General features: G+C 35.8%; 1 protein-coding gene across 7 annotated transcripts in view; it reads right to left on the bottom strand.

Annotated features, from left to right (window-relative positions):
• LOC137003669 (uncharacterized) overlaps positions 1–13,037 on the bottom strand; it is a 106,730-nt gene that overhangs the window by 76,725 nt on the left and 16,968 nt on the right. For all 7 annotated transcript variants that reach the window (XM_067363891.1, XM_067363892.1, XM_067363894.1 and 4 more), the window contains 7 exons: positions 12,717–12,821; positions 10,155–10,259; positions 9,480–9,584; positions 9,218–9,290; positions 8,735–8,930; positions 6,799–8,629; positions 2,092–2,262 (listed from right to left, as the gene is read on the bottom strand). In XM_067363891.1, coding sequence (XP_067219992.1) covers positions 2,092–2,262; positions 6,799–8,629; positions 8,735–8,930; positions 9,218–9,290; positions 9,480–9,584; positions 10,155–10,259; positions 12,717–12,821 — 2,586 coding nt within the window. The remainder of the gene's footprint in view (positions 1–2,091; positions 2,263–6,798; positions 8,630–8,734; positions 8,931–9,217; positions 9,291–9,479; positions 9,585–10,154; positions 10,260–12,716; positions 12,822–13,037) is intronic.

Below are 13,037 nucleotides of genomic sequence, written 5' to 3'. Positions count from 1 at the left end.
TCAGGCTTGTTCATGGCATCATGCTGATGACCCATACCGAGTTTTGTAACGATACGCTAATGCGTTCATAAAATACAGCATTTTAGCACAAAATTCAAAATGGCCGACGGCCCAAATGGCTGATATGGTAATAATGGTTATCATTCGACTCGGCATGACACCCTGAATCTGATGTGACCACATTTATGATTTCTGAACAAACCATTCATAAGTTATTAGACAAAATAGCCATTTTTCGTATCTCCGGACCAAATCGTTTTGGAGATATAACCTCAAGTGTGATTTTGCGAGCTTTTGGTCGAATTCATTTGTGTCCTATTCGAGAACGGATGGATCTATCGAAAAGCTTTTGGTAACTTTTTGTAAGTATGGTCTGAAGATGATCTGGTTAAATTTTTGTCAAAATTGGAGTAACTCCCTAGGAGGAGTTTGAAAAAGAAAAATTCAAAATGGCGAGAAAATTTTCATGACAGAAAATGACGTTGAATGACGGTGAATTTTGTTTCTAGCCCATACGGTTCAAAAGTTATTAGCGTAAACAGAAGTGCAACTTTGGGCAGCTGGTGGTGCTAGAGGGATTGAGTTAGAGACTCCAAATTGGCTATGGACATAGTCCAGACTGTCCTCTAACTGTGTGCCAAATTTCACAACTTTTTACCATACGGTTCTATGGGCTGCCATAGACTCCCAGAGCGGAAGGATAATAATAAGAAGAAAACTAACGATTACAATAGGTGCCTTCGCACCTTTGGTGCTTGCCCCTAATAAAATAGTTCAATGATAAACTCACTTATATTAAATATCAAACCTTTATCAACAAAGCAAATAGGACTGATGACATGGTATACTTGCATTGTTACAAATAAATAAAAGGTATTTGTATTTTCCTTTAATTTAAAATGAATGCCTAGTTTGTGGATCTTTATTATTAACCCTTTCGCACGTAAGTTTTAAATATTCTGGCTGACCCCCCCAGCGTGAGTTTTTTGAAGCGACCGTTACTTAGAACGTATCACTTTATGGTTTCCATGGTGATGCGTCATTGCTTGTTATGTGACACACCGCAGCGCTGTATGAATGATGATCTGCTTTCATTTCATTTTTCCTTTTTTATTCAAAATATTTACAAATTTGTTAACTATAGCATGAAATATCCAATATTCAGATCGACAAATATATGCAAGTGGATGTGTTTTGCAGTTTAAACAATTTTATAACGATCATGTTAGTTGAGCCATATACGCGATGGGTGCCGCCATGTTAGATTGCGCCGCACAGAGAATAGGATCTGTTGGATTTACAACCCGTGAATTTATCCACTTCTCCCGAAATACATGAAAGTAAGTGGGTCGGTGAACTTGGGAAGAATAGAGTAAGCTTTAAAGTTACTTTCACAATGTGTATCTGATATGAATAAAACGTGTCGTCTAATTATAATGGAAAGGGTTGTTATTTCCGCTTCTATAGACATCATTGTGTATTTTACAAACTCTAAATATATTGTTTTGTTAGTACTCGTGTGTATTTAAATGTCTGAAATCTACAATAAACATTATTTGGTTGAAAACACTGCATATATGCAATATATGAAAAGCGCTGCGCGCATCCATCTCTGGTTTAGCGCCAGCCAAAGGGCGCACGCACATTTGAATTTGGCAGTTGATCACGCGATGCACTGAACGTTCTAATCACACCGGTGTGATCGTACGCTCCTGGGGCCAGCCAAGACTGATCACACCGGTGTGATCGTACGTGTTAAAGGGTTAATGAAAACCCATCAAAAATAAAATAGTACAATGACAAATTTGCTTTTTAAACATTGGACGTTTGTTACCAAAATGAATAAGACGGATGATATGGTATACCTACATTGTAAAAAATAAATAAAAAAATCTTTGGATTTTAAAACGATGCTTAGTTCATAATTCATTATTTTTTTTAAATGAAAAACACAACAATAAAACAAAGACAAACTCACTTATATTAAACAAAGAAATGCAACGTTTACTAACAAAAGTTCTCTTGCGCTTTTGCCTCGGACAACATCTTGTCAGTCATTATACCTCACTCTCGTCATTTGACTAAACTTACCTCAGCATCTCCAATTTACAGTTTAAATTCTTCAGTCCAGTGCAGAGAAGCTTCACTCCTGAATCATGCAGATTATTATTGTTCATGTTCAGCTCTTTCAGATTGGTCTCTGATCTAAGAACTGCAGCCAGAGTTGAACAGCTTTTGTCTGTTAAGTTACAGTCATTTAACCTACAAGAGAAATAAATCACATCACAGAATTAGATGAAACACATGCAATACATTTTCTACATACAAATATTAACACTCTGGATTCGGGAAACGCGCTGGCGTGTTTTGCAGGATTTTTTTCACATTGCAGCAAAACAGACTTAAAATACTCTGTCATTTCTTGTCATAGAGACATAAGTAATATATCAATTGAAACTATAGAATGTCTTCTTTTATTTGTGTATACTCAGAGTGAAAACAAAATGTTGTTTTTTTTGCAAAATATAGAAAACTAACAGGATGCGTGATCTGAACGTGATCTAAAATCTGAAGTCCAGTCTGATAATTCTCAGAAAATGAACTGTAACTTAGTGAATGCTAATGACACAAAACTGAGATTTATGTCTAAAGAAATTTTGAAATGTCAGGTTTTAAATCATGTAAGTCAAATCGAAAACAAAAATTCTCTGTTTATGTAATCTGTATGAAAAGAGAGACATGTCAGACATCCGTGAGTCAGCTCATTATCCACTAATTCGGCCACACCCATGGAGCGAGCCCTATTCAGATGCAAATTCTGAGGCAATACATGTATACATCGTCACAATCGTGTATTTATTATCTTCAAGTGTGTTTATCTGCATGTTATAGCCATGATTATAGCGATCTCTTGAAGCCTCTGTTAGTTCCTGGAATGTCACATGGTATGCCTGTTCTTCATTAGGAGTCATTTGTGGACTAAACGTGCACAGAGCACTCTCCAGCTGTATGAATTGAAAATACAGTATCCAGCGCTCATAGTTATGACAATAAATATTGAATAAATATTACTCCTCTGTATAGAAAATTGACAAACATATGAAAATCCATCAATATTTCTCCAAATGTGCATGCTTTTAAACTAAAAGCCTATATGAAATATCATAGAGGTAACATGAATGTTCAGACACTTTGCATCACAGAAATACATTATATTTTAAAATATATTATAATAGAAAACCATTATTTTAAATTGTAACAATATTTCACAGTATTTCTGTTTTTTCTGTATGTTTGATATACAGCATGATGAGCTTGAGACTTCTTTTAAAAACATTAATATAGTAATGCACCCAATCTTTTGACTGGTGCTGTAATTTAAATTATAATAGGCCTATACAAAATTTTCTTCACATGATGTGCAATAATACGTGCATGCATGAGATCACAAAAATCATGTTTTTGTCAAGAGTGAACATTATATTAACGTTAATCACAGATGATCACAAAGGGTTTTTTCACATAGCCTACCTGACTGAAAGGACTCATTATGCGCGTCTTTGTCTTCTCAGGTGTGAATCACAGCATTATTCATGAAGATTCACGCTTCCATGCATATTGTGTTTCTTGACAAAAAGTGTCTTACAAAATTTAAATATCTATATTGTTTTATACGAACGAGTCTGCAGGATAATTTTACATCATTTTAAAGCAAAAAGTCTAGTCTACAACCTCCAATACCCAGAAGTCTTGTGAACACATATTTAATATTTATTTTTGGCCTTATTTCAGTGACTTAAGTTTTTTTTTTTTTCAATGACCACGCACAAAGGTTATTTTCTCAAAAATTCAAACAGGTACATACATGTTGCTCACATATTATGGTAGCCTAGTTCATGTAAAATTTCTAGCTTTTTACAGCTGAATCCACTTATTAGTTCACTTTCAAATTAAAATTACCCCAAGCTTTACTCACCCTCAAGCCATCCTAGGTGTATATGACTTTGTTCTTTTTGATGAACATTATCGAAGAAATATTAATAAATATCCTAACGCATCCAAGCTTTATAATGACAGTGAACAGGGGTCACGAGTATGAGCTGAAGAAAGTGTCTCCATCACATCAATCCATCATAAACGTACTCCACACGGCTCCAGGGGGGTTACAAAGGCCTTCTGAAGTGAAGCAATGCATTTGTGTGAGAAAAACATCCATATTTAAACAAGTTATGATGTAAAATATCTAGCTTCCACCAGACCGCCTTCTGTATTCAAGTTACGAAGAAAGTGTAAACTTGTGTCGTGTCAATTACACTTTTTTAAAGTTGAATATGGAAGGCGTAGGACGTAGCGTAAGCTCTGTGAACTGCAAGAGATTTACACTTTCTTCGTACGTTGAATACGGAAGGTGTTCTGGCAGAAGCTCGACATTTGACTTCATAACTTGTTTAAATATGGATTTTTTTTACACAAATGCATTGCTTCGCTTCAGAAGGCCTTTATTAACCCCTTAAGCCCGAAGTGTCCCACCGGCTGACAGGAATAACACAAAATAGGTATCATTTTTAAATTTAGAAACTCATCTTTTTAATGCATGCAACCATTTTACGAGTGCTGAGTCATCACTCTAAAACATGATGACTCTTAACAAAAGCTGAGTCATCACTCTAAAATGGAGTGTACCACCCGCGGGCGCCACCTAGCTACAAAAAAAATTAATAATCATATTTTTCATAATCATAGGTGTCAATTGAAAGATTCAAGTCTGAACTTTACAATGAATGTAGCCACTGACTTACTCTTAAGTACTGCTGAGTTATATGCTGAAAAATAATGAAAAAATCATAATTTATTAATATTTTTTTGTACTATGTACTCCAATGTGTCAAAAGAATCATACAGCTCAGATAATCATTCGTTATATGTCATTTGAAAGGTCTCATGGAGTAGAATACAACAAGCATAATTGTTTTGTGCTTTGACTAAACTTGAGCAAGTTTTTGTATGTGAAACCCCGCAAGACCCATATGTAAATAATAAACCAATGCAGCATTTATATCATGTTTTGTCTGATTGTGGAACATTGGACATCATTATTTACAGCAGATTCTCATGAATAAAATAAGTCCAACATCAGCATAATCCAATAAGCCAACCCTGTTGGGTTTTATGTGACACATTTACGACACATAAAACCCCACAGGTACACAGATGCTAACTAAAACTAAAATGTAGCTATCATGTGGCATTTTTGGTTATAACTTCATGAAACATGCATAGATTGTAGAAAATGGCACAACATTACTTACAGTGGATGCTCCCGACTGAAATGAGTCCAAGATCAACATAATCCCATGTGTCAGTCACGAGTTACTCCACGTCAAAAAAAAAAAAAAAAAAAAAAAAGATTCTAAAAATGCTCATCAGGGGGCGACAAGGGCTAAACAAAAAAGGCTACCTTGGTTCCAAATGCTGTAACTTTTGATTTCTTTATGCGTTATTGTTTTTTTTTGTTTTTTTTGCTGTTTATTTGTAGTTTCTCAGCATGAGAATGTCCAAATTTAAAAAGTTTCCTTTCAAACGATACCAACCTTTTGACTTTCCTTGCTATAGTTTTAGAGTTACAAGTCTTTACTTTTTTTTGTCACTCAGAAAAAAAAAAAAAAAAAACTGAAAATACCCTCAGGATTTAAGGGATTAACCCCTGGAGCTGTATGGAGTAAAAGTTTTTGAATGTGGATGGAGACACTTTCATCAGCTCATACATGTGACCTGTTGACTGCAATTATAAATCTTGGATGTGTCCGGATGTTTATTAGTATTCCTTCGATTATGTTCATCAGAAAGAAGAAAGTCATATACACCTAGGATTGCTTGAGGGTGAGTAAAGCTTGGGCTTATATTTTTTATTTGAAAGTGAACTAATCCTTCAAAGGGGACCTATAACATCCCTTCTACAAAATGTAATATAAGTCTCTGGTGTCCCCAGAATGTGTCTTTGAAGTTTCAGCTCTAAATACCCCACAGATCATTTATTATAGCTTGTCAAATTTGTCCCTACTTGGGTGTGACCAAAAACATGCAGTTTTTTGTGCGTCACTTTAAATGCAAATGAGCTGCTGCTTGCGGCCTGCTTTCAAAAAGAAGGTGGAGCGTTAACAGCTCACACTCTGGTTGCTCAACAACAGCCGGAAAATCTTTTCCAGTTCATTTCTCCTCACGAGTCCGCAGAAATCAGACATCTGTGAGTGAACACATGAACATTGGAGAGCTGCTTTATAATGGAAAACAAAGTTGTACTTCTAATAAAATGAGAGACTGACAATTTTATGTTTAATACAGTTTAAAGCTATTTTTAAATCTATTTTATAAAGTGTTATAATATAAACGCAACCTGACTTAAATGGAGTGCTGAATTACAGAGCTTGTGCAAACGGACATATCCACATTGCCATTATCAAATGCTTTTCTTATACTTTATTAAAAAATCCTTGCTAGTTTCTCAATTTTGTGGTATTTTTTTTGTTACTGAGAGGAAAGCATGCAACATTTTTACATATTCATTAAACCGTCACTCTCAGCAGTCTGGGTGGCATCAGATGTTTGATTACAGTATATCGCTGCTCACGTATTTCAAACTTCGTTTTACCCTTAAACAAAGAATGAAAAAAAACTTCGCTTGAAGTATATCGGCGCCTTTCAGTTCATGTTCATGATGGGGAATCACTATAGAATAATGTAGATAAATGCATTTTTCAGATGAGAGTAAAACATGACAAAACATATTAAATGACTTACAGAGCTCTTCTGGAGTTTTTGATGACTGCCGATAATCTAGTGAGACACTCGTCTGATTTCTTGAATTTCTGAAGATCAAACTCCTCCAGCTCTTCCTCTGATGTCAACAACACAAAGACCAAAGCAGACCACTGGGCAGGTGAAAGGTCACCAGATGAGAGACTTCCTTTGCTAAGGTGGGTCTGAATCTCCTTCACCAGAGTTTGGTCATTCAGTTCATTCAGACAGTAGAACAGATTGATGGATCTCTCTGCAGACAGATTACCTTCTAATTTCTGCTTGATGTACTGAACTATTTCCTTGTTGCTCTGGTCATTGCCGTCTTGCTGTGTCAACAGACCCCGTAAGAGTCGTCGATTGGACTGGAGTGACAGACCGAGGAGGAAGCGAAGGAAAAGGTCCAGGTGTCCATTGTCACTCTTGAGCGCCTTGTCCACTGCAGTCTTGAGAAAATCAATCATGGATTTATTTTTGTTTTCCTGTTTTGTAGACTCATGATCAAACACACTTTTCTTGTTGATGTCTAGAAACAGATGTGCATAAAGGGCTGCAATAAACTCTTGAATGCTCAAGTGAACAAAGCAGTACATAGTACCAAGAATGATCCCCGTTTCCTCCTTAAAGATCTGGGTACACATGCCTGAGTACACTGATGCCTTATAGACGTCAATACCACAGGCTTCCAGGTCTGTGTCATAGAAGATCACATTGTTTCTTTCCAGCTGATGAAATGCCAGTTTCCCCAGTGAAAGGATGGTGTCTTTATCCCAGGAAACACCTGCTGCGTATTCTTCATCATACTTTCGGCGGCTCTGCTGGATCTGAAAGCGGAGAAAGTGTGTGTACATTTGTGTCAGAGTCTTGGGAGTGTCTGCAGTATTTGATTTCTGTGATGTTTTAGAGATCTCATCAGCCTGATTGTTTTTCACATCATTATTTCTTTTCTCCTCCAGAATGTTATGGAGAACAGTGGCTGAAATCCAGCAGAAGACTGGGATGTGGCACATGATAAAGAGACTCTTTGATTTTTTAACATGATCAATGATTGTAATGGCCTGATTCTGATCCGTGAATCTTTTTTTGAAGTACTCTTCCTTTTGTGCATCACTGAATCCTCGTATCTCTGTCAGCCGGTCGATACAGTCAGGAGGAATCTTACTGGCAGCTGCTGGTCTGGTGGTGATCCAGATGAGAGCAGAAGGAAGCAGATTTCCCTTCATGAGGTTCGTTAGGAGAACATCCAGAGAGGCTGGTGACGATACATCACACCACATCTCATTACAATGAAACTTCAGAGGAAGGCGACATTCATCCAATCCATCAAGGATGAACAGGACTTTTAATCGATTCCTTCTTGTAAGGTTCAGTCCTTTTGTCTCTGGGAAAAAATAAGTTATAAGGTCCATCAAACTTAGTTTTTCTTTCTCCTTTAAGTTCATCTCTCTGAATGGAAGAGGAAATATGAAACTGATATCTTGATTTTCTTTTCCTTCAGCCCAGTCCAGAACAAACTTTTGCACAGAGACTGATTTTCCGATGCCAGCAACTCCTTTTGTCAGTACAGTTCGGATCTCCTCGTCTTGTTCAGGAGCTTCAAACAAATTTGTGCATTTAACCTGAATCTCTTGAGATTCATGGCGCCTGGAAGCAACTTCAATCTGTCTGACCTCATGTTCAGTATTGACCTGTTCACTGCCACCCTGAGTGATATAGAGATCTGTGTAGATGTTATTCAGAAGTGTGGAGTCACCATGCTTCGCCATTCCTTCAAACACACATTGATACTTCTTCTTTAGGCCACATTTTAGCTGATGAATGAAGATCAGCTCAACTAAACATAAGGACAAAAAGTACATGGTTTTAGTCTTAATTTATAGTTTTACAGATAGATTGTCACTTATTAATGTAGACTGACAGATGGTCATGAGTCTCTGACCTTCTAGAGCATCAGCAGCTTCATCTTGCTTCATCTCTCTCAGGTAATGTAGTGTGAGATCAAGAGCTGCTGCTTTGATACTGCATCTATTCTCATTAAAGTCCTTCACTAAGTTTTGTGAGTTCTCATTTTGTAATATTTTCTTAAACTTTTCCAGCTCGTTCTTCAAAAATGTGATTATTTTGCTCTCAAGATCCTACAAACAATAGTAAGAAAAAAGACAGAATAACACAATTTAAACCAAATTGTACATCTACATTTGGTCAACACTTTTTATTCAATAATTATAATATTTGTAAAAAAAAAAAAAAAAAAAAAAAAAAAAAACCTAACATGCTAACCAGCTGTTATTTTTCACAAATAAAAAAAACGTGTGCTTAAAAAGAAAATTAAGTGATCAAGGGTAATTAAATTCAATTTCTTTGTTCAATACATGTTTGTTTGGTATAAATATTAAACATTTATGAAAATGTGTTTTCCTACCTGGAAGATCCACAGGAAATTCTTGTGATTCCTGCGAGTCTGAACGTCTGAGTCTAATGTCTCATATTGAAGCCTGAAATCAAATGAATAAAATACTTATTTTCTAGGCAAAATATTACAGAAAGTTAGAAAAAAAAACATTAGCCATGAAAAATTCATAACTTGAAAACATAAGTATTTGATCTATAAATGATTGGTATTCACTGATACAACTTTTTTTAATACTGTCAACATGTGATCAAAAATTAGAAACACAAAATACCTTTTATTAGATGATGGTTTTTCCCCACTGAAGAATGGTCCATCATCTTTTGACCGGTCACTCTTCAGAGACACAGAGCTGGACACATGTGATCCTGATCTTACACTAATGACACAAAGTAATTGAAAAAAAAAACATGTAATTGTGATACTGGAATAAGTTCCATAAGGTTTCCAGGAATTGAGTTTTATCGTGACTTATGAAGACTTCAGATGATCAACACCTGTGAAGAGAAGGCGCCAACCCTTGCAAGGACTTCAGATGAAGCAAACTCTGGAGATTAACGAAGGTCTTATGGGTGTGGAACGGCATAATAAATGTTAACATGTATTCATTACTTCCGTTAGCTCATTGTTTCTACCTTAAATTAATTTGCTAACAATGACTGTAAATTAAATAGCCTACATTATTACATTGTTAGCTAACTGCGTGATTATATATGTACATTTCTGAAATTACATAATTTGGACACAGTCAGCTCTGATAACAGATCACTCTGAATTGTAATGCTGACAGGCACTCCCTGTGAAGCTGCTTTGAAATGATATGTATCGTGAAAAGCGCTATACAAATAAATGTGAACTGATTTTAATTATTGTTTTATTCAGTCATGTTCAGTCACATACATCAATGTGGACAAATAATGCAACACTATAATGTAAATACATGAAATACCTTTTATTAGATGATGGTTTCTCCCCACTGAAGAATGGTCCATCATCTTTTGACCGGTCACTCTTCAGAGACACAGAGCTGGACACATGTGATCCTGATCTTACACTAATGACACAAAGTAAAAACACTGTATAATTGTGTTACTGGAATGAGTTCCTTTTATACATTTTATTATTTGTATATGTCTTTTAAATGTAATGTTATAGTATATAATGTAATGCATCATGGACATATACAAAGAGCAACTCGTTTTTGCTAGCCAGTTAGCTAAGTTCTAGTGCAACAAACTACAACAAACTTCTATGTTCATAGACAAACAGCTGTTCATGCTATAAATTAAACGCTACCTTTACAAAAATGTGATTACTCAGTCATGTATTCGGCTATAGTAAAGATTTAATCAGGATAAAACTGTATATTGAAAGCTAACAAACAGCAGTGACAGCATATCTAAATACTTTGACACAAATACTAAATTAAATACCATTCATTAACGTCCTTTAAAAGCCGTGATTGCAGAGGTTCTGCTTTACCCTCTTCATCTGGGTCTGATTCTGCTCAATTTAATATTATTTACATTTCCTCTGAAGTGCTAATTACAAATGGTAGGGGCGTGGCATTTCTGGACGCTTCAGCAAATCACGATACACTGGGCCAGTTACCAACCTGCTAACCAATCTGAGACTGTTGTGTATTTCGGTCGGAGTGGCTTCATAGAACCAGGAAATCAAACGAGCCGTTCAAACAGAGGTGTAGAATAAAGGTAAAATATATTAAAAATACAGCGTTTTCAAAAAAACGAAGCATTAGGACATGTTAAACTGTGCCCCAAAAACACGATCAAGCTTGGAAAAAAAAAAAACACTGAACCACCCCTTTAATGAAGTGGTCAAAATCATGTCTGATCCACTTCATGTCTCCTGATATATTGCGCATCTTGTGATGCGTCTTACTCATGCTGTTCACTATTCATAATCAAATAGATTAATTTAAAACATAACATAGGACTATTTAAACAAATATGAAACTACGTTTTCTTTAATGGCTACCAACACGTAGTACAGTACAGAGAAATTTCATATCGTGAGCAAGAGCGGATCATGACTCACGAGTCGGATCAAGAATAATTTATTTTTAGACTTATATTTAATATTAGGGGCATCCAAGTTATTTGACATTTATTTATTTTTTTTTATTTTTTTTTTTTAGATAACACAATAGTTACTTTCCCTGGTAATTAATTACTTTTATAATGTAATACAGTTACTATTTGAGAGAAGTAACTAGTAACTATAACTAATTACTTTTTTAAAGTAACGTGTCCAACACTGGCTAACAGGCTGCGTTTACACTGGCACAAAAAATCCAATCTTTTGCTCACATCTGACACCGACCGGAATTAGTTGCACATGTGTAAACACAAAAATCCACACAAGATCCGTTTTTTTCGCATTCAATCTGAGCCACTTCCAAATGTGGTTTTAAATCCGATACATATCTGATCTCTGGACATGCAACCTATGTATAAACACGCATATACGATTCCCATTGGAATTCCAAGCCATCACAAGGAGAGGGCGGCAGGTTTGCTCACTAAAAGGTAGCTTTTATGTTGTATTAAGAAGCAGACGTGCTTGTATGCACTCACACTAAAAATTTGCAGCTTTATTATTGAGGTGGGAACTTTATATAGTCTATAACGTTATCTATTTTTCTAGAAACAAATGGCGCACACACACATAGCCTACATTTAGCAGCTGAATTTCAACCTTTGCAGGGTTAATTTAAAAGAGACCGCCATGTTGTTGTTTTTCTTATAAGCCAAAAGCTTCACTGTAGCTACTCACTCTCTCTCCCTAGCTTGCTCGACCTCATTCAAAAAAATGGAATTCTAAAACTAATAACTGTAGATAAAATATCAAACCCAAATTAACTTTATTTTCTGGTCTATATCCGTTCGGTCAGAATTCGCGCTGCAATACATCCATGACACTGACAGCTGTTAACTTATCCATTCTGACAGGTAATCATGGCCACCCGACGTGAAATATATAAATAATTTTAATAGCAAGGCCATTCAAAACCCGAGGATTTACTATGTGCATGTAAAACTATTAATGACAATCATTTTAGAGCAGGAAGTAATGTAAACACAGATATCGGATACCAGTTGGGTCTAAAGTGAATGTAAACACACTGGCCAAAAAATCGGATATGGTCAAAAGATCAGATCTGTGCATTAAGACTTGCAGTGTAAATGCAGCCACAGTGACTGTAAATTAAATAGCCTACATTATTACATTGTTAGCTAACTGCATGATTATATATGCACATTTCTGAAATTACATAATTTGGACACAGTCAACTCTGATAACAGATCACTCTAAATTGTGATGCCGACAGGCACTCCCTGTGAAGCTGCTTTGAAACGATATGTATTGTAAAAAGCGCTATACAAATAAATGTGAACTGAACTGAATTACTGTTTTATTCAGTTCAGTTCAATCACATACACCACTGTAGACAAATAATGCAACACTATAATGTAAACACATAAAATACCTGTTATTAGATGATGGTTTTTCCCCACTGAAGAATGGTCCATCATCTTTTGACCGATCACTCTTCAGAGACACACAGCTGGACACGTGTGATCCTGATCTTACACTAATGAAACAAAGTAATTGAAAAAACACTGTGTAATTGTGTTACTGGAGTGAGTTCTATAAGGTTCCCAGGAATTGAGTTTTATTGTGACTTATGAAGACTTCAGATGACCAACACCTGTGAAGAGACAGCGCCAACTTTTGCGAGGACTTCAGATGAAGCAAACTCTGGATCAACATGCACATTCCTAAAATTTCTATATATCCTAATTATGTA

Source organism: Chanodichthys erythropterus, chromosome 16 (genome assembly GCF_024489055.1).
Source record: "Chanodichthys erythropterus isolate Z2021 chromosome 16, ASM2448905v1, whole genome shotgun sequence".
NCBI classification, from domain to species: domain Eukaryota; kingdom Metazoa; phylum Chordata; class Actinopteri; order Cypriniformes; family Xenocyprididae; genus Chanodichthys; species Chanodichthys erythropterus.
Note: the sequence above shows the minus strand (reverse complement) of the source record. Positions and strands in the feature narration are given on the sequence as shown.